The following is a 26,300-nucleotide window of genomic DNA, read 5'->3' as shown; positions in this document are numbered from 1 at the left end:
TGCATACCGACAGAAGAGGGCTGGTAACCCATTGTTAATCTGAGGCTTAAAACAACCATTAACTGCAAAATAATCTGTCTGTGTCTGAAGCTGCTGCCCTGAATCAATAAATCATAGGGGCTAGTTTGGCAGCAACCCAACTGTCAGTCTTCCACAGAACATCTGGATCAGTTTGGCAAGGCTTTCTTTTTTTTTTTTTTTTCACCATGCACTCACGATTGATACCAAGTTTGGTATTCTGGTTCATGATTCCTCTTCAGATCCTTCAAGAGAAACTCTGTCGGAAGACTTTCTGCTCCCAATATTTGAAGAAAATTATCAACCAAGAATCCAAAATCACTATTGGATGCGAGGTTTGTAACTTTTTTATCACTACAATGTGTCTTCTTTTTCTCTTTATAGCATTTTCCCACCGCAAGGTTGCCTTCCTCTTCTCCTTTCACCCATATCCCCACCCACAACAAGTTTAGAATGCAGGGTGCATGAAAGAAGTGAATCATCAAGTGTAACTGTGACGGCAGTGAAGTTAGTTGACATGAAAAAGATAAGGTTAGTTTGACTGACAGTGCTGGATTAAGGCATTACGCAACAAGGTGGAGGGGCTAAAAAAAAAAATCCAGATGAGATTAGGACGTGGATTGTCGCTTTCTAAAATATTCTTTATCTATTTATCTGTGCCTCTGTTTACTCCACTTCACATTTGTGCCTCGATCATTTGGTTAAAGATTTCTGACATTAAATGCGTTTGTATGGCGGTCACCATGGCAACATTCTAGGAAATCCATTAGTTAAATGAGCATCCAATCCGCAAGCATAGTCAGACAGATTAAACAAATTAGGGGGTATAGTCTGTGACGGTCAGACTTTGTGTGGCTGCCATCTAGAGGCGGAAAGCCAGGGAAGCAGGATGCTCAGACATTCCCTTCTCAACTGGTTATCCTCTCGCATCACATCGTAGCTCAAATCTTATCAGAGCAAGTGGTCTGAATCTAAAATTGGAGATCAACATCTACGTCATTGTTGGTCCCTTATAATGCCATCATGCATGACATAAAAAGAGCATCCCTTATACGGTTTGACTCTCAACAAAATCAATTTAGTCAATTTAATGTCATCCTGTTTATTATATTACAGATGTTTAAAACCTAGTGAATTAATGTGATTCATTTTTCTTTGTCATTTCTCACTAAACCAAACTTGAATTTTGAATTAAAGCCACAATGGAGAAACATTAAAAGTCAACTCGACAATGTTTTGACCTTTGTTGAAGCCTCAGACGTGTGGCTTTGGGGTCGTAATAAATCATGAGGTGTTCCTAACATACTTAAATCTAGGCTCAAGGAAAATGAATATTTGATTAAAAAATACATCAAATGATGTTATATGTTTGTCACTTTCTTCTTGTCAGACACTGTAAATATCTGTGGCCGTACTTTATACACGTCGAAGTGAGTTCATCACAAATCTATAGCATCACCTCCCCCGCTGGTATGATGTGGAACACGGTTTCTTTCCCACTTAACATCTGGCTGCCAGTCACATTAACAGCTATCTGCCAACCAAGCAAGTTAATATCTATGTACGTCAAATATATAAACATCTCATATATCTATGGTTCTTCAATAACAATTGCTTGTTTCTATTGTTCCCGTTCGTTGTTGTATTTCATTCCATTTTTATCTTTTATTGATACTGTACAGTGTCAGCCAGCTGTTCAAAGGAAGAAAGTTCATCGAAATTGCATAAAAGGTCAATCAATGGGAAATAATGTGTCCCTGTGTGTCAAATATTAGTCAAACTGTGTACTCAAACGTGCAGCTATGTTGTGATGAATCCAGAGTATTCTGAGCTGCAACAGGTGAGAAAGAAACCACAGTGGTGAAAATGAACTTTACTTCAAAATTCGCTTTCAAAGACCCCCGGCACTTGTTACACTTATGAGTGGGCAAGATGCAGCTGTAAAACACAGCGATCGGAAATCAGCTGCTGCTTTTTCTGAAGCAGTTTGTTTCCTTTGAGTCTTTCCTCATTGACGACAACCATTTAAACAAAAAAAGGTCTCCTCTTCAAACTTTGTTTCACTCTCGGCAAAACAGTCTCAGAGAAAAAGCACAGAAGCAGACATCTTATTTCTCTTACTGTGAGATAATAGATGAAGTTACTACAATCTATTCTCCATTTAACTCTGAAAGAACAACACACTGTCTTTTGACTTGGAGGACAGCCATTACATAAGGCCTATACGAGCTACTTGTCACTCAAACTTTGAGCTAACAATGGCCTCCACACTTGTTGATCATAAATAGCCATCGCGTTGTCAACTCTGCTGCACTGTCTCTCGCCACTTGAGGAGTTTCTTGCGGGATTCCAGAGGCAGTGGGCTTCCGTAGAGCAATCGGTCCCGCTCACGCACATCATCCAGCAGCTTGGCTTCGTTCAGTCGCAGCTGCCTTATGGTGGCCTTCATCTCCTTCATCTTCACCTCCATCAGGGCGATGATGTCTCGCTGTTCGTTCAGTTTCCGCAGCAGCTCCGTAGACGTCGTCCCGGTGGTCAGCGAGTACGAGTGGTCCAGAGGGCTGCTGGTCACGCTGACGGTGTGCACCGCGTTGTGCGCTATCGCATCGGCTGAAGAGATATTGGAGACGATATCGTCGTCTAGCGGGCGGGTGAAGGTGGGGAGTCGCGCGGTGCCGAGGTATTCTCCGTTGTGCCCGATCTGCACCACCGTGATGGTGTCGTCGTTGGCCTCACCCCCTTTGGTTCCTTCCGCTCCTTCCACGGTGCTGCCCAGCACACTGGCCAGCATCATCCCGGAGGGGGCAGCGGCTGTCGGGGCAGGGGCCGGGCCTCCCGCGGGGCCCTTCCTGCCCCTGCCCCGCCGAATTCTCCGCTCGTTTACGCCTCTCAAAGGAAAAAGAGACGGCACTCGGATGGTGTAGGTTTTCCTCCCACCTGCGAAGTGCACGCTGCAGACGCGGTGCCCGGTGGTGGGCTGGAAGGTGCTGAAGCAACCGCTGACCCCGGCCCGGGAGATGTTCCTCAGCCACTGCTCCCTCAGCGTGCTGTCCTTTGGAAATGTGTAAAAGCGAAGCTCCCGGTCGCGGTGCGAGTTGTTGTAGCAGCCGGGGACGCAACATGTGAACCCGGGCATCTTGGCTGGAAAGCAGGGCCTAAAAATGAGGCGTTTAAAGTTATCTATTTTTTTTCTATGTTGTTTTCAAGCTCGATGGCCTGCTGGCAAAACTACACGTCCCATAACGCAGCCAACTTCCTGTTTCTAATCCAACCGAACTGACACAATACCCCTTTTTTACCTGCAGTCAGTGAAAAGGCTCCGTAGATCACCTCCAAATTAATTCGGATTTGTCGTTTCTTGTGGGGATTTTCTTTTTTGTTCTTGACGATCTTATCTCTGCAACCACTCCGCCATTTGGGACTAAAAGTCCCAGAATCCTCTGCGTTCTTTTTCTGTGTTGCTCTGGCCGCTGCTGCCCCTACTGGCCCGCCTTGGAAGTGCATGTTTGACTCAGATCTTAGCGCTGCAGTATTTAATTTACTAATTTACAGAATAACTAAAAGTTCGTCCTAATGGTGTTAAAAATGTTAACTTTATCCTTGAAACATTTGAAGCTTAATGTTTAATGTATAAATCCGACGAATCAAAGACTCATTTTTATTAAAATTACAATTTAACTCACAGCCTTTTGGACACAAATCTTAAAACTACGAATGTTTTTGGAATGTGGGGAATCAGTTCTTCCAACTCAAATCTTACAGCTATTGTATTTTGTTTAAAATACACCATAGCTTGTTTTACTAAACAATGAGTTTAATGCATATAATGACGTATAAGTTGTTGGTAAAGATACTTCTTTTAACTGGAGTTTCACAATCTACATTTTTCCCAGTGGTAACTACCATACTGTCGGGCAAAAGTCTTCCAAGATATGTTTGTTAAAATGGCAAAAATGGCAGCTTTCATAACATTTCATTTGCTTACTTGTTAAAGCCATGTAGAACAGTTTATATTGTACAACAGTAGTTATCGACTGATCTGACTGAGACCCTCCATTACCCTTTGACGATTACCCAGGAGCCAAGTCAAGAAAAAAAGAAGAAAATATATATGTGCAGCTCAACATATAACAGTATAAGAGTTATACTGCAATACCACGCTATTAGGTAAGTGGTTCACTTTTCTGTGGGTAAAAATCATAGTAATTTTCACTCTAAAAATGTCTGTTTGGGTCACGACCCTCCAGTTCAGAATGCAACTCTTTGAAAATGACAAGGTTGTGTTTTACTCCCTGGAGGTTATCCATCATCTGACAATTTGGAAACAGGTTCGCCTCAAGTGAAACTTAATGAATATTCAGGTACCTTCACTTCACTCATTCTGCCTTCAAGCCCTCACTTCAAATTGACTCATGTCAATGGGTGAAATTTCCCGTATGTGTTTGTGTCGTGTCGGTAAGATGATCTTTTGAATATGAAGTTGTTCTCTTTTCTTTCTTCTTTTTCGTGACCAAACCATTGCCACGATGATCTTACGTTTGTAATGTCTTTGAATGCATTTCCGTAGTTTCGGCATGTGACGCATCTCCTCCATCGTTAACGTCTCTGTCTCCTCCTACTGCTCTCCTGATGTTAATGAAGTAACCATTAGCAACTGGGCAGTGCCCGGGTCAACACCCCACTAAACCGGCGATGTCGCCTACATTTACACAATAGGTGAGTACAAAACCTTGTATTCTGTCGCTGTTATTTGGGTGACGGCGTCACGGAACTTTTGGAGTGCGCATGTGCTCACCACTTAATGTACTTGAGGTGATGTTTGTTTTCCTTTAGCAGCTAGCCTGCCGGCCACCGTCTCTGCTAGCTAACGTGCTATCACTCTTCGTTTGGACTCTTGGAATCGTGGCTCGTCTGTGTTCAGTTACTGATTAGCAACTGCTTGTTACTGAACTTACTCCAAACTGTAATTCGAGTGAGTTATGCTGAGATCCGCGTGAGAAATGATCTGACATAGATGCACGAATGGAGAAGCTAATGTGGACTGAATAGCTCCTAGTCGCCTGTCAAACAAAAAAAGTTTGGTTGTTAAATATGAAGAACCGAGCTGGGGACGCGTGTTACGGTAGGCGCGTGCTAGACTTGACTGCAGAGTGTTCAATATTCACTGCATTACATTGTCATATGTGCGTGCTCGTAGACACGTAAGCAGCATCAGTAGAATCCAGTTTGGATCAATAACCTGTCTTTCAGCAGATGGTTGCCCCGGCAGGTTTCCGACCTGAATCTTGTCAAACCTGTTTTTCAAGTGCTTCTTCTTCATACCCTGTCCACTTCACTGCTTTCCGGAGTAGCCACTTACTTTTGGCAAATGATAATTGATCATTTTGGCTTTTGCTATCTGGTGGTCACATTTTTGTAAGTCATATTTGACCAGTTTTAAATCATTGGACAAGTGCGTACAAGTTTTGAAAGTGAGTTCTTGTACACCACTCATTCTACCTAGTATTTGAAAGAAGCAAGTGTATCTTTGTCAGTGTGGAAAGAAAATCTTTCAATTAAAACCTTGTTTTACCTGTACCTAGTTGCAAATAGTTATGTGGCAGATGCTGCCACTTAATGCAAATTGTAACTCTTTTAAGAGACATTTACCTTCTGGGTTTGGGGCATGTAAAGAATGGCACGCTGGCTGCCAGACTGGACACTTACTGGCTCCCAGGGTCAGTGATAAGTGGCTGTTTCCGTTCCATGTATTGATAAGATGAAGATTTCACACTCAAAAAATAATTTTGCTCACATTACAAATACACATGAATATGTTTGTGTTGTTTCAGGGACGTAGAACTCAGCCTGACCTCACTGTTGTAGGTGAGTCACACTGATGCAGTGGCTGCGGACATCGCCATGTTGCCAGGAGTCGGTGTCTTTGGGACGGGGAGCACGGCCCGTGTGCTCGTCCCTTTGTTGAAAGCGGAAGGGTTTGAAGTTCATGCCCTCTGGGGACCAAGTGAGGAGGAGGCCTGCTGTCTGGCAAAGGAGCTCAGCATCCCGTTTCATACCAGCAGATCTGATGATGTTCTGTTGCACCAAGATGTTGACCTTGTCTGCATCTGTATCCCTCCGTCGATGACTCGGCAGATTGCAGTGAAAGCACTGGGTGAGTAATCTGCTAAAATAAAATAATCTGTAATCGTCCATCGTCTGTGTAAGGAACTATGTGCGAGGCAGTTGTGTTCGTACACCCGGGCTCATCGCTTACATGAGTTTGTGCATGTTCCAATTACAATGTGTCCATCTGATGAATTCCTGAGCGTTGACCTCAGCTTCCTGTTAAAGTTGCAACTTCCTGAGTTAGATTTCATCCCCAGATGAGGCTAAGAAAACCAAACACACCCACTGGAGTTTCCCACGCTAGTGATTTGTATTCCTTTAGGCTTATGCGAGTCAGATACAACTCGTTTTAAGCTGAACTGAAGCTAATGTGTGTAGTTTTTGTGACATTTCCGGGGTCATGTAAGAAAGACTGTGGTCAAGGACTTGAAGCTTCACAAAGGTAGAAAGTCAGCCATAAAACAAATTCAAGCACATTCTTCATCCAGTGTAATCACTGTGTTGCTAAAAAAATGTACATACAGTTGAAACACACATCTACGCTGCTCTCATTCTTATTTAATGAAATGCCATTTCTCATGGAGAGTGTCTCTTCTCCTCTGTTTATTCATAGGTATCGGTAAGAATGTTGTCTGTGAGAAAGCAGCTACTGCTGTGGATTCATTCAAGATGGTCACGGCAGCCAGGTATTACCCGCAGCTGCTCAGCATCATGGGAAATCCTCTTCGCTTCCTGCCTGCTTTCGTCGCCATGCGTCAACACCTGGTGGATGGGTACGTGGGTGAGGTGAACGTGTGTGACGTCCGTGTCTATGGCCCCAGCCTCTTGGACCAAACGTATGGCTGGACTTGTGAGGAACTGATGGGGGGCGGGGGTCTTCACACTGTTGGCTCCTCCCTTATTGACCTTGTGACGTACCTGACTGGGGCTCACGCCCAGCGCGTGCACGGTTTGCTGAGGACATTCGTGCAGCAGAACGGCAACATCCGAGGCATCCGACGGGTCACCAGCGATGACTTCTGCTTCTTCCAGATGTTGATGGGGCTGCCCGGGTCCACCTCTGCAGGTGTGTGCTGCACCGTGACCCTAAACTTCAACATGCCTGGATCATTCACGCATGAGGTCATGATCGTTGGGTCCTCTGGGAGGTTGTTGGCGAGAGGCGCAGATTTGTACGGTCAGCGCAATGACAGTAGAACTGAGGAGTTGTTGCTCAAGGAAAGTGGATATTCTGGGCCAGAGGCGACTGACATCCCTTTACCTCATTTGCATGGGCTCAGCTCCATGGTCAAAGCACTGAAACAGTCTTTTCAGGCTCGTGAGGAGCGCCGATCATGGGCTCGTGGACCGGTGGCCTCGGCAGCAACGTTTGAGGACGGTCTCTATGTGCAGTCTGTGGTGGAGGCAGTGAAGCGGTCCAGCTGTAGCGGAGAGTGGGAGGGCGTGGCTATCATGAGTCAAGAGCCTGACCCGAATCACAACCTGTGCGAGGCACTGCAGCGGAATAAAAACTGAACGTATTTATTCTCCCAATGGCACTAATGTCAGCTGTACCTGAATGTCACCTCTGACTACTGGGCTGTAGTTTGAACTCACAATTCATCACTGAAACCGAAGCTGCTCACCGCTACATGCAAAACTGCAATATGTACTCCTGAATGAACTCACAGTACTCGTTTGAAAATATTTTCTGTACCAATAGCACCTTACTTTAACAGAGAGTGTTCACTGTAAACGAGAATGTCCATTATACTTGCAGTTTCAACTGTGGTACTGCACATGGCTGACACTGAGCTGTTGAAAGTTTTTCATTTTAAAACCCATTTGGTGTGTATGGGTTTGAGATGGCCAGCAACATTTCATGGTGCAGTTTTACGGCATTTGGCTCTGTTAATTTCCACACTTTCGCTTCGCCGAAATGTTATTGTGTCTCCCCTGCATCATTGGTTCAACATATATCCATATCTTTTCAACTAGGTGCTCATGATTTTAACAACTAACTCTAGTGTTGTGTTTTGTTTGGTCGCACAATAATCACACATTTGAGTTAGTTGACTGCAATATGTGTTTAGACTTTTTCAACCATAGTTAGTGATCAACCTATAGCAGCCTTTCTTTTTAGCTTGATGCCGACTTAGGCCATATTTGAGCTCCACATTTAGTCCTGTCCTGATCCACCATTAAACTGTTGTGTAGGATTCTGCTGCCCATCTGGGTTCCCCCAGTCTTCTGTGGTTTGAGCTGGTTTGAAAGAAGAACATGGATAGTGCACTGCTGGTCTTGATAAAGTGATATAGAGACCCATTTTGCTGCATTGGGACCTGTAAATGTGTGGATATCACCTCCAACTATATTTAAAGCCGTGGCAACTTGGCTTCTTGCGTACATTCTCAGCAGGTACTGATCAATCTGACTGGGGATTCCCTGAAAGAGCTGCAACTTTGATGGCAAGTGCTGCTGGTCTTGGTAATGGGTCTGCTGGATTAAAAGACGCTAACGTTTGTTTGATTTTTACAACACTAAAGTCACTGACTTTTGTACAACCACTGGATTTTTCTGTACGTTTCAAGCATGTAGTGAATTTACCAGGTGCTTCGGTGGGATACTGGTGTTCATGCTTCTTCACGGATTCATATTGAACCATGGAGAAGTTATCAAAAAGATAAAATGATGGCGCCTCAATTATGCAAAATGTCTAATAATGACATTCCAGACATGGTTTGTTTTAATTGCACTGATTTGCGAGCGGACCCCGTTATTTAAATGCAGCGTTCCTCAGGGAAGCTCACTACCAACTAACATTTCTCTGTGAAATCATTGTTCTTAATTTATTTATGTGCATTTGAAAAGAGTTTTGACGCTGTTGCTCGTCCTGTGAATTTTGGTTGAAGCTGCGTTATTTATGTAGTTTAAAGATGTTTTATTTTAGGCTACTTCAAGCTACTGGTTTTATGTTTCTGAGTTGGAAAACTTGTTCATCTGACTGACATGCTTCCTTTAATAAACATGGTTCTGTTCATTCTTCCGATGTCGGTGAGGGTTTGAGGAGAAAATGTTCTGTTTATAAATGTTGCATGACAAAATCATCCGTCCTGTGATGTCTGCAGGTCGTTGTCGGTTTGAACCCCATGACATCACAGGAATCAAAGACTCCTTGTTTATATAAGCAGGTGACAGGTTTTCAGAAGAGGACTGAATATACTTAGCCAGGCGAGTGGTAGATGCCGAGATGACGTGCAAAATGTTATGTCCAAATACCCTGAAGATTCTGTTCGAGTGTGTGTCCAGGGCGGCGCTCCTCGCACAGCCTCCTGGGCTCCAACACTTTGCAGAGCAGTATCTTGCAGAGCTAAATGTTTTCTGCAAAGATAGAGAAGGAGAGAATCCAAAGATATTGGTTTTCCTCTTCCAGGAAATGTGGGGTAAGTTTTAACATGACAAACGGTGCGGTTAAAGCTGAATTGTCCGAAAAGACCAAGCAGCTTTACAGATTCCAAAACTCCATATTACTGAGGTTTCCTGTCATTCTACAGAGAAACGACTCTTGCCACTCAACTCGACTCGAATCGCCGCACTGGACGAGGACAGCGCACCCCAAACAATGGCTGGGATCACAGAGGCTCTGAAGAGGTTGTCCCCACAGTTGCCTTTAGTTTTCGAACAGTATCAAAAATCACCTCAAACCACAACTGAGAAGGTCAGCACGGATGTCAATGAGAGCCTGTCGTTGACATTCACACCGGGACCACCAGTAGGTGATAAAAAAGTCAAGCGAGGGACACAGTCTGTCATCCCGAGAGGACGAGTGAAGGGACAAACCACTGACTCAACCACTGTCAAGGTGCGAAGAGTGTCATCAGTTAGGGTCGGAAGTCGACCGGATCCAAAGGCCGCCGTCGGCATCCCAAAGCTAGCGGCAACACAGCCTCTTGTGGGTGACGAAACAAACGGCTTCACTGAAGCGGAGGTCAAGAAGGAGAAGGTAGTGAGACAGATTGGCAAAACCACAACAATGAAATCTTCGAAACCAGCATTGACAAAACCACCGCTGACACCCATCAAAACCAAAAAGCCATGGGCAGTGCTACGGCCAGAGGAGAAACAAAGGGTGCTGTGGTCAGAGAGGGAGGCGGTCAAGCCTGTGTTAAAAGTGGGAGATCGCAATGGTGAGTCACAACCAAAACTGGCCACGTTCCACCACATTGCGAGTCAAGATGGCATTAAATTTAAGTGTTTAGAATGTATAGAGGACGGCAAATAATTGTGACCAATCAATCCTCCTTGCTTAGATGTTGTGAAGATACCCCCGTGGAGTGGCACGGTGAACGGTGGTTTCAATGCTCCCAAATTGGCAACCTGAGTGCCCTTACATGAGGAGCTGGCATGTTTCTCACAAACATGCAGGTTATTGAAGAGTCTGTCAAGTGCGGGTGTCTAGATGTGTGTGGGTCTTATGGTTCACCGGTGGCATACACGGTGCACACACCCCCCCACCCCCGGCAAGCTGGGATTGGGCCTCCCACCAGCACCAAACTGCTGTCTGCCCAGCCAAACCTCAGCGTCTCGCAACTCCTCCAACACTCTCTCCTTTCACGGGGGATTGTTTGGGTGTGTGGGACAGGAGTTTAGAGAACACTGTTGTGACTTAAAAGAGGCGAAAGTGCAAGAGGTATGTCAGCTGTTAGGACAGAGTCACAAACAATATATATACTGTTTCAGTTAATCTGCCGCCATGAACGAAGCTCACGTTTCATAGAATTGTGAAATGAAAAGAGGAATTCTTAAGTCAGTGTTTAATCGATGAACTATTGTGAAGGATCAAATAAACTTTGTAGAGCATACGTCTGTTCCTTTCGTTTCTTGTCTTGAAGCAATGGTGAAGTCACATGCCTCTGAGGTGTTTCAAGCAATGGTAAGGCCTCAGTCTAATCTGTCCCCTGGACCTGAAGGGGAAGACCAGAAAGCAACCACACATCCTTGATGATGCTACACCTAGTTCTTACTAATAAGAGTACTATCTTCTGAATACTTTATGATCACATCTCATTGCCCATGATGATGCCATGAGGTGGAAATAGGTTTCCTTATGATGAAACAGAAGATGAATAAAGGCTGTGTGGCTGTGATGGAGCAGCTACCAAGCAATCCAGAGTTGCTCCAGCCTTTTCTTGAACGTTGAACTTGAACTAAGGGGAAACATGAGCAGACAAACAATGGATCTTTCACCAGGATATCTGATGCTTGAAGGATCTGCAGAGGCCATCAGCAAAAGAAGACCATCAGCAAAAGTGAAAGGGGAGCTTGATAACAGGAATGAAGAATAGAAGAGGTGGAGATAATAGTAAAAGGAGAAGAGGGAGTCAACACTGAAGTTGATGGATGAGGTTAAGTAGGACATGAAGAAAGATGTGATCAGCTCAAGTGGAAAACCTCTGATGGAATATGCTTCTTGAAGATCGATCTGGAGAAATATGAGATTCCAAACACCAGCTATTTCACAAGGAGTCAGAGAAGACTGCTCTCCGGTTGATGGTCTTTCATAGCACAGTTTGCAAAGACAAAAAGTCTCATTATAAATATCCTCGAAAATACTCTTATTGTTGTCACAGCCACCTTTAATCCTTCTATTTGATATCACCGAAATGCTGCAATAAAAACGATACGGGAAATTGCATTTTTTTAATTGTCTTTTTATATTATTTTGATATTTGCTATTTCGTTTTAAGAAAAAAAAAGCTGTGGAGTTGGTGTTTGCTTTGACTGGCGACTTCAGCATGAAATGCTGGTTGTCCTCTGCTGTCAGTGTCCTCCTGACGAAAGTCGGCTCAAGGACTCCTTGTCAGCTCGAGTCACGATGACTCACTCAGATATGTCGAGAACTCAGCCACTGGATGAGTCAGCCTTGTTTCCTGTCGAGCTTGGCGTGACCACGGGTCGCTGACTCACTGGGGCGCATGAATCAACTCACCCACGGATCAGTCCTTCGCTGCTGTCATTCGGTTATATCTTGGCCGATTCTTTGCAGGTATGTAGCACTAGTAATGTATAGTAACGAAGTCTATTATCATTTCTGTCGATGGTCAACAAAAAAAACAGACCGGAGACGAGCTTGACAGATTTAAGAGCGATCCGGATCTGCGAGACGAGTGAGTCATTACGCGTTCGTCATTCCGGACGTGACGTCACACAGCGGCAGCAATGCATTGAGGGAGAAGTAAATAAGTGAGCTTATTTTTCTTATAGTAACAGGCGTAGATTCGCTTCATCCACTCGGATATACATTGCTCACAACTACAGTCAAGCCTAACTGAATCTTCTGAAGAGGAAAAAAGGAAAAGAGTCGCGTTAAGGAAGTGAAGAAGAGGACATTTCGAAACCGTCATCTGAGGGTGATTCAGTGTTCGTTCCAGGGAGCAGTTCGGACACGAAGAAGTGAAGCTGAACGACCGCGATCAGTCATCTTCACGTTGATCTGCGGGTCTCGAGCTACCCACGAACACGACATGAACGCTGAAATGAAGGACGACTGTGGTAGGTTGATATTCACACTCTCCTTGGAGACATCACGTTGGCGTATTTACTAACGCTACATCGTCTCGTACTTTATTTAAACGGGTGACATCTAGATTGTGACAAATATCTAGCGATCGGTTGTATAGTTTTAATCTCAACGCCGTGTAAGTGTTATTCCTCGTTTTATTCACCAAACATAACAGTTCAGATTTCCAAACCACGCACGAACCCCAGTCTTTAAAGCCAAACACAAACAGTTAAATTAATCGTGGGGATTCACTGAAAAGTAATGAGAAAGAAAAAAAAAATCACACTTTAGATGTAAATTGGTATATCAAATATAAAAGCTGGGAGTCAAATCTGCAAGGAGACACTTTGTTTTGCACCTGAATTTGAGATTGTTTGCAGAGAAAGGGCTTGTACATCAAGGTTTGGTCCGGTTGGATTGAAGCATCCTGCTGGTAGAGAGCTGTTCAGTCAAGGGATGGGAAATGATGTGAAAGCTCTAGGGTCAGCTCGACCTCTCTTGTGAAAGGACTGTGTCCTGCAGTCTGTTCCCTTCCATAGCAGCTGCAGTCAACAACCACATGGTGATGAAGGATGAACTGACAATAGAACTGCCTCGATGAAGATCCTCCGGTTTTGAGTGAAGCATATATGCTCAGGTCCACTTAAGTCGTGATGTGTCCTGCAACGTGCAAGAACTGTGAAGCTGCACATGGGGGTTTAGGTGTCGTACACTTATTTAAATCTGGCTTAGCTGCTAAAAAAGCTCAGAATCAGGTTAACAGGAAGCTCTGTCTAACGTCAAACTTGAAAAGTCACATGATGCACATTCTATCTCTATCTATTCTATGAATCTATGATCTATTGTGCTTTGCCTACTGTATAGTGTGGAGTGCTTGACAATGGGAACAAAACTGAACTTGTCTTGCCAATGGTTTTGACTAATCAACATCCCTAAGTCTGTTCTTGAACTGGAACCCATCTGCCATGCATATTTATTATTTTGTGCTCAGTTGTTGACATGTTCCTTTGATTTCATAACAGTTGTGTGTATCACTGCTGCTGTGGCTTCCTGCTCTAAATGTGTCTTTTCTCTCTCTCGAGTAGAAGTTGTCCCTGAAGAGGGAGATGTGATGGGCTTCCCCCCGATTGATGATGTCGACATTAATTCCAACCTTGATGGTATGTTGGAGGCAGCCAAAGCAGGACAAAGGAGGGATAAAGAGCTGTCGGCTCAGCTCCCAACAAAGCGTCGGAACACCAGGAGTGTAATATGGATGCACTTTGAACGCCTGGACGACGTGGGGGCCGTTCAGTGTCGACTCTGCAACAAAACAATGCAGTTTCCTTCTGGCACAACCTCAAATCTGCACCGGCACATGTCTAAGAAACACCCGTTTGTTTCACTACAAAAAGGGAGCGTGGCCAATTCCAGGTCGGTGCAGAAGAGGAGAGCGGACAACCCTGAGGAGGGGGTGTTCCAAGGTGAGCCCGGTCACTTCAAGTATTGAGAGTAATTGAAAAATATATATTTTTTAATATTAAGATGCGCTTTGCTTTTTCACATTTTAAGTTGAAGTGCAAGTTGGAGATGATGAGCTGAGTGCCACAAAGAGCTCCATCAATGATGTTGAGATCAACTCTGCCATCAAAGACATCTTGGAAGTTGCACATGGAGGCTCTTCAAAAGAAGGTGTAGAGGAAGGCACGAGTGGTCATTACCCATCAAGCCAACGTGGGAATTTACGGAGCACAATTTGGAGTCTCTTTGAGCGCTTGGATCACCTTGGTGCTGCTCGCTGTCTCTTATGCAACAAAAAGATCACGTGCTTGAACGGAAGCACGGGGAACCTTCACCGACATATGTCGACTAGACACTCGCAGGTTGTGAATTCTGGCATGGGGAGAATAGAGGACGCCTTTTCACACCTGGAGACGGCTGACTGCAGTGAGCTGGGCGGTAAGCAACAGTCTTTCTGCACAGAATCTGATGAGCAAACCACTAGCACATTCAGTAGAGATGTGTGGACATAAATGCCATCTAATCTAAACTGAAATCCATTACCAAATTTACTAAAAGCGGCCCTTGCAATTCCATTATTCTTGGAATTAATTAAAATGATTTTATCAATACAATGAGATCTTTTTTCTTCTATCTATATTCTATACTTCTTTCTATATTAAAACAAAAAATGGCCTCCTCTTTTCCTACAAGAATAGAATTAAATTGAAGTTAAGATTCCTCAACACAACCATGCAGAAGCACATTCATTTCTGACGCTGTGACAGTAAGAGCTGAGTAAGAGATCTGCATAAAAGTATGAAGTAAAGTATTGAACTGAAGTAACTAGTCTGGACTTAGTAGGAACAGAAACCTCATGTGTAGCAAGGATGAGCCAGTCTTATTGACTTGAATTGATAAGTAGCCTTTATTAACATCAGATTTATATACGACTGACACAATGATGGTCTGAAAATATTTTGCATATTAAATTTTAATGCTTGAATGGCATTGCAGAAATTACACATTTAACAGACCATACATGACTCTAGAAATGCCTGTGTCCCAGACAACTAAGGAGGTGGACGGAAGTTTAGCAGTGCATGGTACCCTGGATTTATACTTCTCAAAACTTTGCTTCCCCTCAAAGTGTTTTCCCTTTTTCAGTGGAAGTGGCCATTGACACGGAGGCAGCCCACGACGTCATCACAGATAACGAAGTTGACATGACCATGGCTGCTGACGGAGAACTGGAAGACTCCGAAGTAGATCAAGCGGAGCACACAGAAGACAATGAGACAAGCATTGACCTCACAACAACCCGGCGGCGGAATACGACCAGCATGATTTGGAACTACTTTGAGCGCTGGGATGATGTGGGAGCCGCTCAGTGTCGGATCTGCCTTAAAAAAATGCAGTTTCTTGACAGCAGCACGGGGAACCTTCACCGACACATGGCTAAGAGACACCCACAAATTCTGCTGCAAAAACGAAGGGTGGCAAGTCAGCTGTCACTTGATGACAACCTGTCTTCTTATCAGGAGGTTAAGGACGGAGTGTTTTCAGGTGAGGGCCTTAAATTCTCTGATTTTTAAGTCTTGTTATGATGTTAGAAAATCTGAGTGGAAACTTCAGTGATCATCACTCATCTAGTAGATCAGTGAAATTGCTCTGGGAACCTCATGAGTTGATTCGATCGTAACTAGACAGAGAGGTTGAGTGAGCCCATCTGCCAGTAAGCAGGTGCTGAGTCTCATAAAAAGGAACCTGTTGAAGTGGCTCTGGTCATGAAGTCCTCCAAAATAAACATTTGTTTTCTTTCTCCAATAGTTAATGTGCTGCTGGGTGATGACGTGACAAATGCAGCCAAAGATGGCGAGATAAACGCAGGTGCTGATGATGCTTCGGAGGCTGCACAAGGAGGTCCATCCAAAAGAAGGAAAGGGACGACGGCTCGTCGACCGATTCGTCCGCTCGGGAACACACGGAGCACGATTTGGCGACTCTTTGAGCGCATGGATCATCTGAGGGCTGTTCGATGTCTGATGTGCAAGAAGATGATTTGTTTCAACGGAAGCACAGGGAATCTGCATCGACACATGTCCACTAGACACCCCGACATCCTGCTGCACTCACCGAGGAAGGCACGGGCCAATGCCAAACAAGAACTGAACACTAGCATGGAGGCTTCAGCAGTCTTGCAGACGGTTGACAACCATGAGCAGGGAGGGCTTTCAGGTGAGCGACACTGAAAAATCCAACATCGCTTGTTGTATTTATGATCTTGTAACCATCTAACAATTTTCTCTTGCAGAAGACAGTCAAGTATTACACGTGCTGAGCGGAGAACGACATGATTTCAGGAGAGAGTGTGAGCTGATAGAAGCTCTGAGACGAACGCAGAGAGAGGAGGCGATGGCTCTGGAACATCGGCGAGAGCTTCTGGAAAAGCTACTCTCTGTGAGTGCGCGTGAGTCTGCTGTGGAAAAGGCGCAAATTGAGTCACTACGCAGAGTGCAGCAAGAGGAAGCCGAAGACTTGCAGCGGCTCAGAGAAGAGCTGAAGATGGAAAGAGATGAGCTGGACAAGAAATGGGAAGAACTTCGGTTGGAAAAAGAAAAACTGTTTTCAGAGCAGCATGCCTTCTGATGGACTGTCTGAATATCAGCTAGCAAGTCAAGAGCATTGTTGGTGCTACAAGTGTTACATAAAGAACTCTCACCGTCACCTGATGACGCTAGTCTTGTTGCTAATTTTAAAAGGACACATTTTGTTTTAAAACAGATTTAGAATTAGCATTTCTTTTGGTTCTTAGCGCTTAACAATAAATTACCTTGATGAAAAACGAGTGTTGCGCTCTTTTTACTGGTGATTGCAGTCATAATAAGAGTATGAATGAAATTTTCAAAAATCTAAGCCATAAAACCATACTATTTATCACATACAGTGAGTCATTCGGCTCAATGCAGATGTCGCATTGAAGGTATGATGTTGTTGGCGAATGAGAACCCTTTTGTCCATTGCATATATTGCATATATTTGGCTAAGAAGGGAAATAAATAAGCAGCAGTGTTGTCTTTATTTACCTTTCGTTTGACGCGGCGGACTTGCTGCGCATGCGCAAATGGTACTTAATTTTTTTCCGCCCCAAGTTTGACCTCGCAGGCTCGAAATACTCGAATCAACCTGTTCAAATGCACGATCTTGACGAACATTTAAGCCTTTGAATGGACGAGTCGGAAGTGAGTGTAATCAAGTGCCATTTTTATAAGTCAGAGACGTTAATCTCGAGCTCGTTGTCGAAAAGCATTGCCTGATAAACCAGATTCAGGGAGAAGCTACGTCTTTTCTTTTGCGTGGGGAAAGATGGCGGAGAGTGGACACATCTCAGCCCGTAGAAGCGACTCAGCTGTGTCTGTGTCCGCTGTGAGTATGGAGACCATTTCATCTCTCACCGAGCTAGAGGACCTGGAGAAGGTTTACCAGCAGCTCTGCGTGGAGGAGGTGGGTATGAATTATATCGTTTATATTGCTTGACGGAAGTGTTTGACGTGTACACACCGGCTACGATCAACACAACTTCCGGAGTATATGCTCCAATACCTTTCCTTCTTTTACTTATGTACTTTTGTTATTTGTCACACTAAAATGTCAACCCCCACTACTGGTTTAGTATGATATTTGTTCAAAGCCGTTCGATGCCAAGTCCAGGTTGTTCGCCCTCGGTGTGAGATTCCTGCCGGAGTTTCCTGTCAGCGGTTACTCTATGTTGCATGTCCTCCCTGCTCACCATTTGTTCCGTCTATTCGTGTCATATTTCAGAATGAAGTGGGAGCTGAGTTGGACAGGCTGGTGGGACAGGAGGGAAGCATTCACACAAAGATGCTGGCGTTGCAGAGGATGGGGTACAGTCTTATTCTGTATTAGCTTTGATGGCTGTGCCGCCCTGCGTACCACTCGCTCTTTCTCTTCCTCCTGTAGACCGAACCTTCAACTGATCGGTGGAGATGCCAGCCAGTTGTCAGGCATGATAACGTTCACCTGCAGCCTTGCTGAGAATGTCAGCCGAAAAGTGAGGCAGCTGGACCTGGCAAAGGTACAGATGCATCTATTGCTCAATGTGATGGTGTCCATAATGTTTTTAAGCTTTTGATATAAAACATATCCTAAATAAGTACTAAGTAATGCAATTCTTGATGTCTTGCAGAAGCGTCTCTTTAACGTCATCCAGCGTACCAATGACATCCTGAACCTTAAGTTCTGCACTGACGGCGTTCAGACAGCTCTGCGCAACGAGGACTACGAGCAGGCAGCGATTCACATCCATAATTACCTCTCGCTTGACCAGTCTGTGATTGAGCTGAGCCGACAAGGAGAGGAAAGTACGAGGCCTTATTTTATGTTATGTTGTTTTATACAGGGAAATATCACAGTGGAGGGAAAATATACATGAGAAATGTGAAAACATTTGTAAAAAAACATTACATTACATTACCAAGCTTTATTTTAAACACAGTGGCGCCGACTGATCAATGAACACATATTTATTTGCAAGAATAATGAACAGGAAATGTGGTTGAGAAAGTGATATTGTCAAACAAAACCTGCTAGTTTTAGTTTCTGGAGTTTATTTAGTATTTAGGGTTCGAGATTACTGAGCTGTAATGGAAGTTTAACAGTGTCATCTGAAAGTGGCCTGTGTCTCACTCAGGCAGTGCAGTGGATGCCAGTCTGGTCATGCTGCAGGAGGCGGAGCAGAAGCTGAAGGTTATCGTGTCTGAGAAGCTGGATGAGGCTGTCGCCGCTGTGGACCTGGCGCAAGTGGAGAGGTTCTTTAAGATCTTCCCTCTTCTGGGCCTCCACCAGCAGGGTCTGGCCCGATTTGGACAGTATCTGTGCAGTCAGGTTGGTGCCAGGCAAGAGTGCGTGTTTGAATTCCCCCAAAAAGACCTGATACTTGTTCATTTATACAAAACAGTTAAATAAAACAGTGAGTTCTGAGAACGAAAAGTTTATAATTGCAGTGAAAATGACGTACCATATTACTCAGGACCTGAATTTTACAGTAGTTAAAAAAGGTTTGTGTGATGATCTCATTCAAGAAAAAACATTTTTTATCCTTGACTATACCAGCTTGCTGGAATGCCCCAACTCTTTCCTTGCTCTGGAAAAGGGGATATTTGCATTGTACAGCATAGAAAAGTTGCACCACCATAAAGCATGACCTTTGACACACTTCCAGGTGGCCTCCAAAGCAGAAGAGAACCTGATTTTGGCAACAGGGGGAGACTTGGGGGACAAGAGAGCTCCACTTGTGTTTGCAGAGACGCTGACTCTTTTACTCGAAGGTAGAATTGCAAAGACGGTCTTAATGTTCATGGTTCTGTGGGTTAACTAAGTCGAGTGTGTGCAGGTATTGCTCGAGTTGTAGAGACCCAACAGACCATTGTTGAGACGTATTACGGGCCGGGTCACTTGTACACACTCATCACTCACCTGCAGAAGGAGTGTGACCAACAGGCCCAGAAGATTGTGGATAAGTTCATAAAGCAGAGAGGATTCCACAGCAAGGTGAGCGCGGCCTCTGACCTGCCAAGTCATCAGGAGTTTGACACTCCCACTGCCTGTTTTAGTTTCAGGTTGTCCAGAGCAGCATGATGAAGAGCACGCCTGGGGAACGGATCGAGCCGAGGTTTGCTTTCAATTATTTTCCTTTTAGAAAGCTCTTCTGTGTTTAACTTCTCTTTCTAATATGTGCAGAGAGCTGGATCCTGTGTTGGCTGAGGTCACGCTTATGAACGCACGCGCTGAGCTCTACCTGAGGTTTCTGCGCCGCCGCATCGTGTCAGATTTTGAAGTTGCAGATGCTCAGACTGTTACACAAGGTAATATGAAGTTAAGTTTACATGACCACTAGTAATGGCGTGATAAATCTTCTTGAAGCACTGAGGCATTTAGAGAAATTGGTTCGACTCATGAGTCGACTCTTCAAGAAGGTTCATTTGCGCTCTGGCACCACCCAGTGGACAATAAATATAAGATTCTGCATGCATCAACTTTTGTTGCTCCAAGTTTTCAGTAGGATTATCATCAACAATATAAGACATAGATGGGGGGTAAATGCAATAATGGTGTTTGAGAAGACATGGATAAGATGTACACACACATAGCAAAATTTTTAATTCGTTATTTTTATTCAAAAATAGATTCTTTACTTTGACAGAATTTCCCCCGCTATATCTGTAATACATCTTACTTACCTTGTTGGCTGTGATAAGATTGAAGTGTTCCCAAAACTGTTCCATGACAGCAACAGTAATCGCGAATCGGTACACAGCTGCTCACAAAACGTTCCCAAATGCTCACAGAACGGGAACGTCCAGTGCATTTCGTGCCACTTAAATCTGGAATTGAACTGCTCGATCCACTTCCTGAACCGGTCACGTGGTACAGCCAGTTCAAGGCTTTGAACGACTTCAGCTACGTCATTGGAGCATTTCTGTGCGCTGTTCATATACTCGCTGCCAGATTACTCGGTACACGCACCAAAGGGTCACAGTGAACACATCGCTAATGACCACCGCCTCAATGAAAGCCACTGAATCCCAGAAAATATAACACCTCATGCATGCCCTGCAGGGGACTCGTAATGTACGCGCTGTAACTGTGGCAATAGCAGTGTCACTCTCTGTCATGCTCATGATGAATATTCCTCTTCAGAACTTGAGTTAGTCAAATTTTCTTTCCTTCTTTCTTTCTTTCTTTCTTTCTTGTAATGTATGTAATACAGCCTCCCTCATCTCTTCGACCAAGGTTCAAACTGTATATACTGTGTGAGAAATACACCGAGGACCATTGCTAGAATCAACGTTACAGGTGTCCACCATCTGCCTGTGTAGTAACTACACCACACTCCATGTTTGCCGCTGGACTTGTTTAAAAGCTGTTAAGATGCCTGTTGCAATTTTACCACTGAAGCGCCCAAAGGTTTAACTTCCTGTTTCTTTTTTTAATTCTGTAATATTCAAATAACTAATGCTTTATATTCTTTTGAAGTAATTTGGTGTCCGTTATCTTTTTTTGTTTGTTTATTTTTAGCAGGGAAAAGTGTGTATCTTGACCTCAGGGTTTTGACAGCTGCTCGGGTGTTGACTATCACATTGTTTGAATTATTTGTGTTTCATATTTCATCACTGATTATTTTCATAAAGCATAACCACATGATTAAAAGTTAAGTGGCTTAAGCAAGTGATCTTAGCAGCTAACGTATACAAAATAGTCGACACATGCCGAGGAACACGGTCACAGAATCCTGGGTCTCAACAAGAGAAGCCGTGCTTCCATTATAACAGTTTCTCTCTTCAAAGTAAAAGTCATTACACGCACTTTTGTTAACCAAGTATGAACTGTCAAGTCTGCTGCTCCTCAGCTTGGTGACTATGTTCGTCTCACATGCATTTGAGATTTATTGTTCTTTTTCCTAGAACATCAACAGAACGTGGAGAAGCTACTGAAGCACTGTTTGCTGAGCCGGAACATGCAGGAACTGATCGGCTACTATATTCCAATGGAGGAGTACTACATGAGGGAGTCAGTCAACAAGGTGTTTATTTTTACCTCAAATATCTAAAGGGTGTTTTACAGATTCCAGCAGTGCTGATTTAATGAAACACTTGAATGTGACCAAGATTTTTGCTCCTTAGTTTTTCATGTCTTAGCCGAGTCCCCGCTCCCACACAGACAAAACACCACAGAAAACTAAAACACGGAACACAGCCAATGCAGAAGCAATAGATGACAAGGAAACAGAGGGGAAGGATTTGACTTTTACTGGATTGGTGACAACATAAACGCCAGTTATTATTCATGAGAAGTGAATCTCACGCCAATCAATAGCTATCTGTCTCTTCATGTGTCCGACCAGAATACGCAACTTGACCAAATTGACGCAAAACATAAGATTATTAAGCTAATTTTAAACGAATCTTGCATTTACAAAATATTGCCACTGAGCAGGATCAGGACAGTAAAGACTGCCCGTACTCTCTTGTCTGCTTCAACCTCTTCATCTTCTGCAAACGGGGGAGACAGGGTTGTGGAGTTTCCATTCAAAGTTATGAGTATGGAGAATTTTTTTTTTTAACTTTGTTACATTACATTTTTCCATCAGCAATTTACAGTTCGCAATTTCATTTCCAGTTACCTACAGACATTTACAATAATGCAGTACAGTGCACCCAAGGAGTACCAGTTTATCCAAAACAAATTTAACATGAAAGACTGGATGTGACCTCCATCTTGTGTATGAACTGCCACTCATAGCTTTTTCTGCAAGCTGTATATATGTGCGTTCTATTTGTCATTTACATTATTTATTTGTTATTGACAAGCTTTTTCCGTTAACGCAGTGAAGCTACCAGGTAAAACATTTGGCCTCACACATTTCCATCCCACTTTAAAACAGCTGGATCACCTATTATAGGATTCAAACAAAAAGTTTCCTTCACCAAGACTGTGTCTGACTCCCGGCTAAACACACGACATCCCAGTTGAAGATGATAAACAAGACGCTGTGATTGATACCTCCAACCCTCGTCTTCCAGCAGCAAATATATGCGTCTACCAAAAGGCATGATATAAACCCATTATATATGCTGCATCATTTTTATATAACAATCTATGTATTCTTTAAACCTCAAAATTTTCCATCATGGATCATGCTGCATGCAGGGATCCTATAAACATCTGGAGGATGTGTAAGTGGTGGAGAATCTTGAAAAACACCTGGCCTGACTTTGTATTCACACACAATAGGCTGTTGCCATGGATACCTATGAGAAAGGTCAGCTGACCTCCAGCATGGTGGACGACTGCTTCTACATAGTGAAGAAGTGCATCAGCAGGGCGTTATCCAGCTCCAGCATCGACTGTCTGTGCGCCATGATCAACCACGCTAACTCCGTTCTGGAGTCTGACTTCAGGTTCTCCTCCAGCTCCCAAAAACCTCCTCTTTGATCACCACCCATTTGCATGCTTCATTCCCGCTCTGCTTCTCTCTGAAAGGGAGGTCTTGTATAACAAACTGCGACAGGGGTTTCCTGCCACCACGCTTCAGGACATCCAGCGTGGGGTCAGCAGCGCCGTCAGTCTGATGCAGAGCAGCCTGCAGCAGGGCAGGTTCAACACGCTTGGCATCGAGAGCACGGAAAATGCCAAAGCTGCATTCCTGGTAAGGACGAGGTAACACACACACAGTGTAGAGAAATGCTGGTGTGGAAGCTAAATGGCCTCCAGAAACATTCCTGCAGTCTCAGTCTCCTCAGGTCTTGAGGGAACCTTTGAATCTCAGTAGTAAAAGAGGGAGTTGTGTCTGAGAAAAGACTTCACAATAGGTTTGTTGTGACCTCAGAGTGAATATCTATGACTGTAGCTCTTGCACACTAGGAGGCAGTAGCGAGTTGTTCGGCAGCCATTGGAATGACTTAAGCTATGCAAACCAAGATTTCCTATGTTTCATATTGTTTCATATTCTGGGATTATTCTGACTGATATATTTGATTTAGTTTGGTTAGAATTCTGCTCACCCTCATCTGCGCAGGTGACTCTCAACAACGTGGAGGTGTGCAGTGACAACATCACCACGCTGAAGAAGAACCTGGAGGTGAGTTGGTCCCCTCATCCACCTGGTCCAACATCAGGCAGTCACACGACTCTCACGTTGAGTCTCTCTGCAGAACGACTGCTCCAAGTTGTTCAGTCAGGGTTCTGGTTCCGGGGACAAAGCCAAGATTGAAAGTTGTCTCTCTGACCTTGTCGGCACGTCCACCAAGTTTAAAGATCTTCTCCAGGTAAGAGGCTTGAAGTCCTCCCTTTTATTCTTCATTGAGATCATCCTGTATCTGAGTGTCTTCTGAAGCCAAAAGTAAATGATGGCTACTTTGAAGCAAACTCCCCTTGATGGAACTGAACTGCTGTGTTCATGCGTGTGATGCAGGAAGGTCTGACGGAGTTGAACACCACAGCCATCAAACCTCAGGTCAAACCCTGGATCAGCAGCTTCCTGTCCATCTCACACAACATCGAGGAGGTAACAGGACACGTCCTCACCTGGACACAGCGAGTGGTGTCTGACACTCGCTGCTCTCATCGTCCTCCAGGAGGAGTTTAACGATTATGAAGCCAACGACCCCTGGGTGCAGCAGCTCATCGTCAACTTGGAGCAGCTCATGGCAGAATTTAAGGTTTGTGCACTTGTAATGTGAAACTATTCCCTCTGTGTGTGTTTTATTTGCGTGTGTGCCCTGCAGATGGCGCTGTCTCCGGTCATCTATGACAATCTGACCAGCCTGATGACCAACCTGATATCGATCGAGATGGAGAAGACGGTCCTCAAGTGTTCCTTCAGCAGGGTGAGCTTTGACCACCAGGTGGCGGTGCGCGTGTCACGTCGCTGACATTTAATGGAAAGCTGATGACTTATTGATGACTCCAGAGGGGCCAGTGGGATCCAGCTCCTGGTGTGAAAGCGTCCTCCTGTTTTAGCTCCAACTGTCACAACCGACAGCAGGCGCTTGTGTTCTGGATTCTGCGTTGCATAAAACAAAAAGGCTGAGCATGTTTTTCTCCTGGTCGCAGCTTGGAGGCCTTCAGTTTGACAAAGAGCTGCGGTCTCTGGTGGCGTACCTGACCACTGTGACCACCTGGACCATCAGGGACAAGTTTGCCCGACTGACACAGATGGCCACTATCCTCAACCTGGAGCGGGTAATGGCATGCACATGTAGCTCCCCCTTATGTGCAAATGGTGGCCTTCTATTCCACATCAAATCTGCATGCCTTGGATACGAATGTCTGTCTGTCTGTCTGTCTGTCTGCTGGTCTGTGTATATCTTGTGCTGTCCTTTTCTTTGTGTATATGTATGTTGCTTTTGTGTGTGTGTTATTGTTTGTACCATGTGTCTATTTGTGTGTATGTGTGTGAGCATGTGTGCCTGTGTTTGTTTCCCCTTTTTAAAAATATTGGTCCCATGTGTTGCAGGTTACAGAAATCCTGGACTACTGGGGGCCCAACTCCGGCCCCCTCACGTGGCGTCTGACTCCAGCCGAGGTGCGACAGGTCCTGGCGCTGCGCGTGGACTTCAGAAGCGAAGACATCAAGAGGCTGAGACTGTGAAGACACACGTTCCGGCGGAGCGATTCCTCTGAATAGACTTGTGGGCCGGCAGACTCCGGATGGATGGTTTCATTTCTAGGAAGAACCAGTCTGTGGCTGAACATTTGGGCCTTGGGTTTTGGTATGAATGAGCTGTAAGGTATTTAATTAAACTGATGCGTGAAGGCTGTAATTGCACCTCTCTGTTGTCCCGACCTTTTAACCTGTAACTGGATGTGCGAATGGAGGACACGCTGGGCCCGAGGAGACCCGTGCCCCAGAAGTAATGAACATCAGACCCATTAAAGTGACAGAAGCAGGTCAGACAGCTGATCCAGCCCACTCACTCAATATATGAATAGCTCTACCAGTGCCGTGATTGAAGACTTTTAACCTAATAATTTCAGTGCCGCGGTGCAATCCCGCGCGTTCTAATATAATTACACATTTTTCCGCAGCATTCCATGAGAGACCGGTTCCTAATCTTTTAGAGACCCGACCGTGTTTGCGAGCGCAGACTCATCGAGCAGCGATGCATTCAATTTAGTCCATTCTCATAATGTTCAGCCCAATTTCCTGGTCTAACCTTAATTCCCTGTGGATTAAAGCTGCTGCAGGTCTAAACCCGCTCACCTTCTACGGCTGACTGGGGTCTGGTTTGGACCATTCCAAACAGTCATAAAGTAATGACTGCCTCTTTTCCATTGCATGTGTGCCGATCAGGATCTGAAGAGAAGTTGTCAGGGGATATGAAGCGTGTGACTCATCAGGGTGGTGAGTAGCAACAGCAACAAACAGCAATGTGCAGGGTGTTCTGACACGTGCTTATCAGGACTGGAGACCCTGCGACAAGCTTTCAGTGCGCATGACCTCATTGTTAGTGCACCTCTTCTGATAGTCACTGACCACTGCTGGCAAGAAACAAGACTTAAGGACTGTTTTTTTCCACCTATTCCACCCAGTTCAGCACCTCGGTGGGCTTCCTGTGAGATTCATCTGATG

At 44.5% G+C, this 26,300-nt stretch overlaps 5 protein-coding genes across 6 annotated transcripts; 4 read left to right on the top strand and 1 right to left on the bottom strand.

Moving 5' to 3' along the window:
- Window positions 1-845: 845 nt before the first annotated feature.
- thap11 (THAP domain containing 11) lies at window positions 846-3,456 on the bottom strand. The gene is made up of 2 exons (XM_053865903.1): window positions 3,318-3,456; window positions 846-3,173 (listed from the first exon to the last, which is right to left on the bottom strand). The coding sequence occupies exon 2, from the start codon at window positions 3,152-3,154 to the stop codon at window positions 2,318-2,320; it is 837 nt and encodes a 278-aa protein (XP_053721878.1). The 5' UTR covers window positions 3,155-3,173; window positions 3,318-3,456; the 3' UTR covers window positions 846-2,317.
- Window positions 3,457-4,364: 908 nt separating this feature from the next.
- Window positions 4,365-9,148, top strand: gfod2 (glucose-fructose oxidoreductase domain containing 2). Its single transcript, XM_053865900.1, has 3 exons — window positions 4,365-4,734; window positions 5,850-6,172; window positions 6,740-9,148. Exons 2-3 carry the CDS (start codon window positions 5,920-5,922, stop codon window positions 7,639-7,641), a joined length of 1,155 nt encoding a protein of 384 aa, XP_053721875.1. The 5' UTR covers window positions 4,365-4,734; window positions 5,850-5,919; the 3' UTR covers window positions 7,642-9,148.
- A 54-nt stretch (window positions 9,149-9,202) lies between these two features.
- LOC128759158 (uncharacterized) lies at window positions 9,203-10,955 on the top strand. Of its 2 annotated transcripts, XM_053865902.1 has the most exons (3): window positions 9,203-9,548; window positions 9,660-10,292; window positions 10,416-10,955. In XM_053865902.1, the coding sequence occupies exons 1-3, from the start codon at window positions 9,356-9,358 to the stop codon at window positions 10,484-10,486; spliced, it is 897 nt and encodes a 298-aa protein (XP_053721877.1). In that variant the 5' UTR covers window positions 9,203-9,355; the 3' UTR covers window positions 10,487-10,955. The 2 variants fall into 2 exon arrangements, with proteins under 2 accessions (XP_053721877.1, XP_053721876.1); XM_053865901.1 differs by having other exon boundaries at window positions 9,660-10,955.
- A 1,070-nt stretch (window positions 10,956-12,025) lies between these two features.
- On the top strand, window positions 12,026-16,980 carry LOC128758962 (uncharacterized). The gene is made up of 7 exons (XM_053865484.1): window positions 12,026-12,151; window positions 12,537-12,657; window positions 13,753-14,130; window positions 14,219-14,605; window positions 15,314-15,712; window positions 15,977-16,384; window positions 16,461-16,980. Exons 2-7 carry the CDS (start codon window positions 12,630-12,632, stop codon window positions 16,793-16,795), a joined length of 1,935 nt encoding a protein of 644 aa, XP_053721459.1. The 5' UTR covers window positions 12,026-12,151; window positions 12,537-12,629; the 3' UTR covers window positions 16,796-16,980.
- Window positions 16,981-17,418: 438 nt separating this feature from the next.
- cog4 (component of oligomeric golgi complex 4) lies at window positions 17,419-25,758 on the top strand. Its single transcript, XM_053864856.1, has 19 exons — window positions 17,419-17,650; window positions 17,969-18,051; window positions 18,128-18,242; window positions 18,354-18,528; window positions 18,858-19,051; window positions 19,389-19,494; window positions 19,560-19,717; window positions 19,780-19,838; window positions 19,907-20,031; window positions 21,631-21,749; window positions 22,961-23,127; window positions 23,210-23,375; window positions 23,745-23,807; window positions 23,881-23,994; window positions 24,141-24,233; window positions 24,304-24,387; window positions 24,454-24,555; window positions 24,782-24,910; window positions 25,185-25,758. Exons 1-19 carry the CDS (start codon window positions 17,513-17,515, stop codon window positions 25,317-25,319), a joined length of 2,325 nt encoding a protein of 774 aa, XP_053720831.1. The 5' UTR covers window positions 17,419-17,512; the 3' UTR covers window positions 25,320-25,758.
- The last annotated feature ends 542 nt before the right edge of the window (window positions 25,759-26,300 follow it).

The sequence above is a fragment of the Synchiropus splendidus genome, chromosome 5 (genome assembly GCF_027744825.2).
Source record: "Synchiropus splendidus isolate RoL2022-P1 chromosome 5, RoL_Sspl_1.0, whole genome shotgun sequence".
Taxonomy (NCBI): domain Eukaryota; kingdom Metazoa; phylum Chordata; class Actinopteri; order Syngnathiformes; family Callionymidae; genus Synchiropus; species Synchiropus splendidus.
Note: the sequence above shows the minus strand (reverse complement) of the source record. Positions and strands in the feature narration are given on the sequence as shown.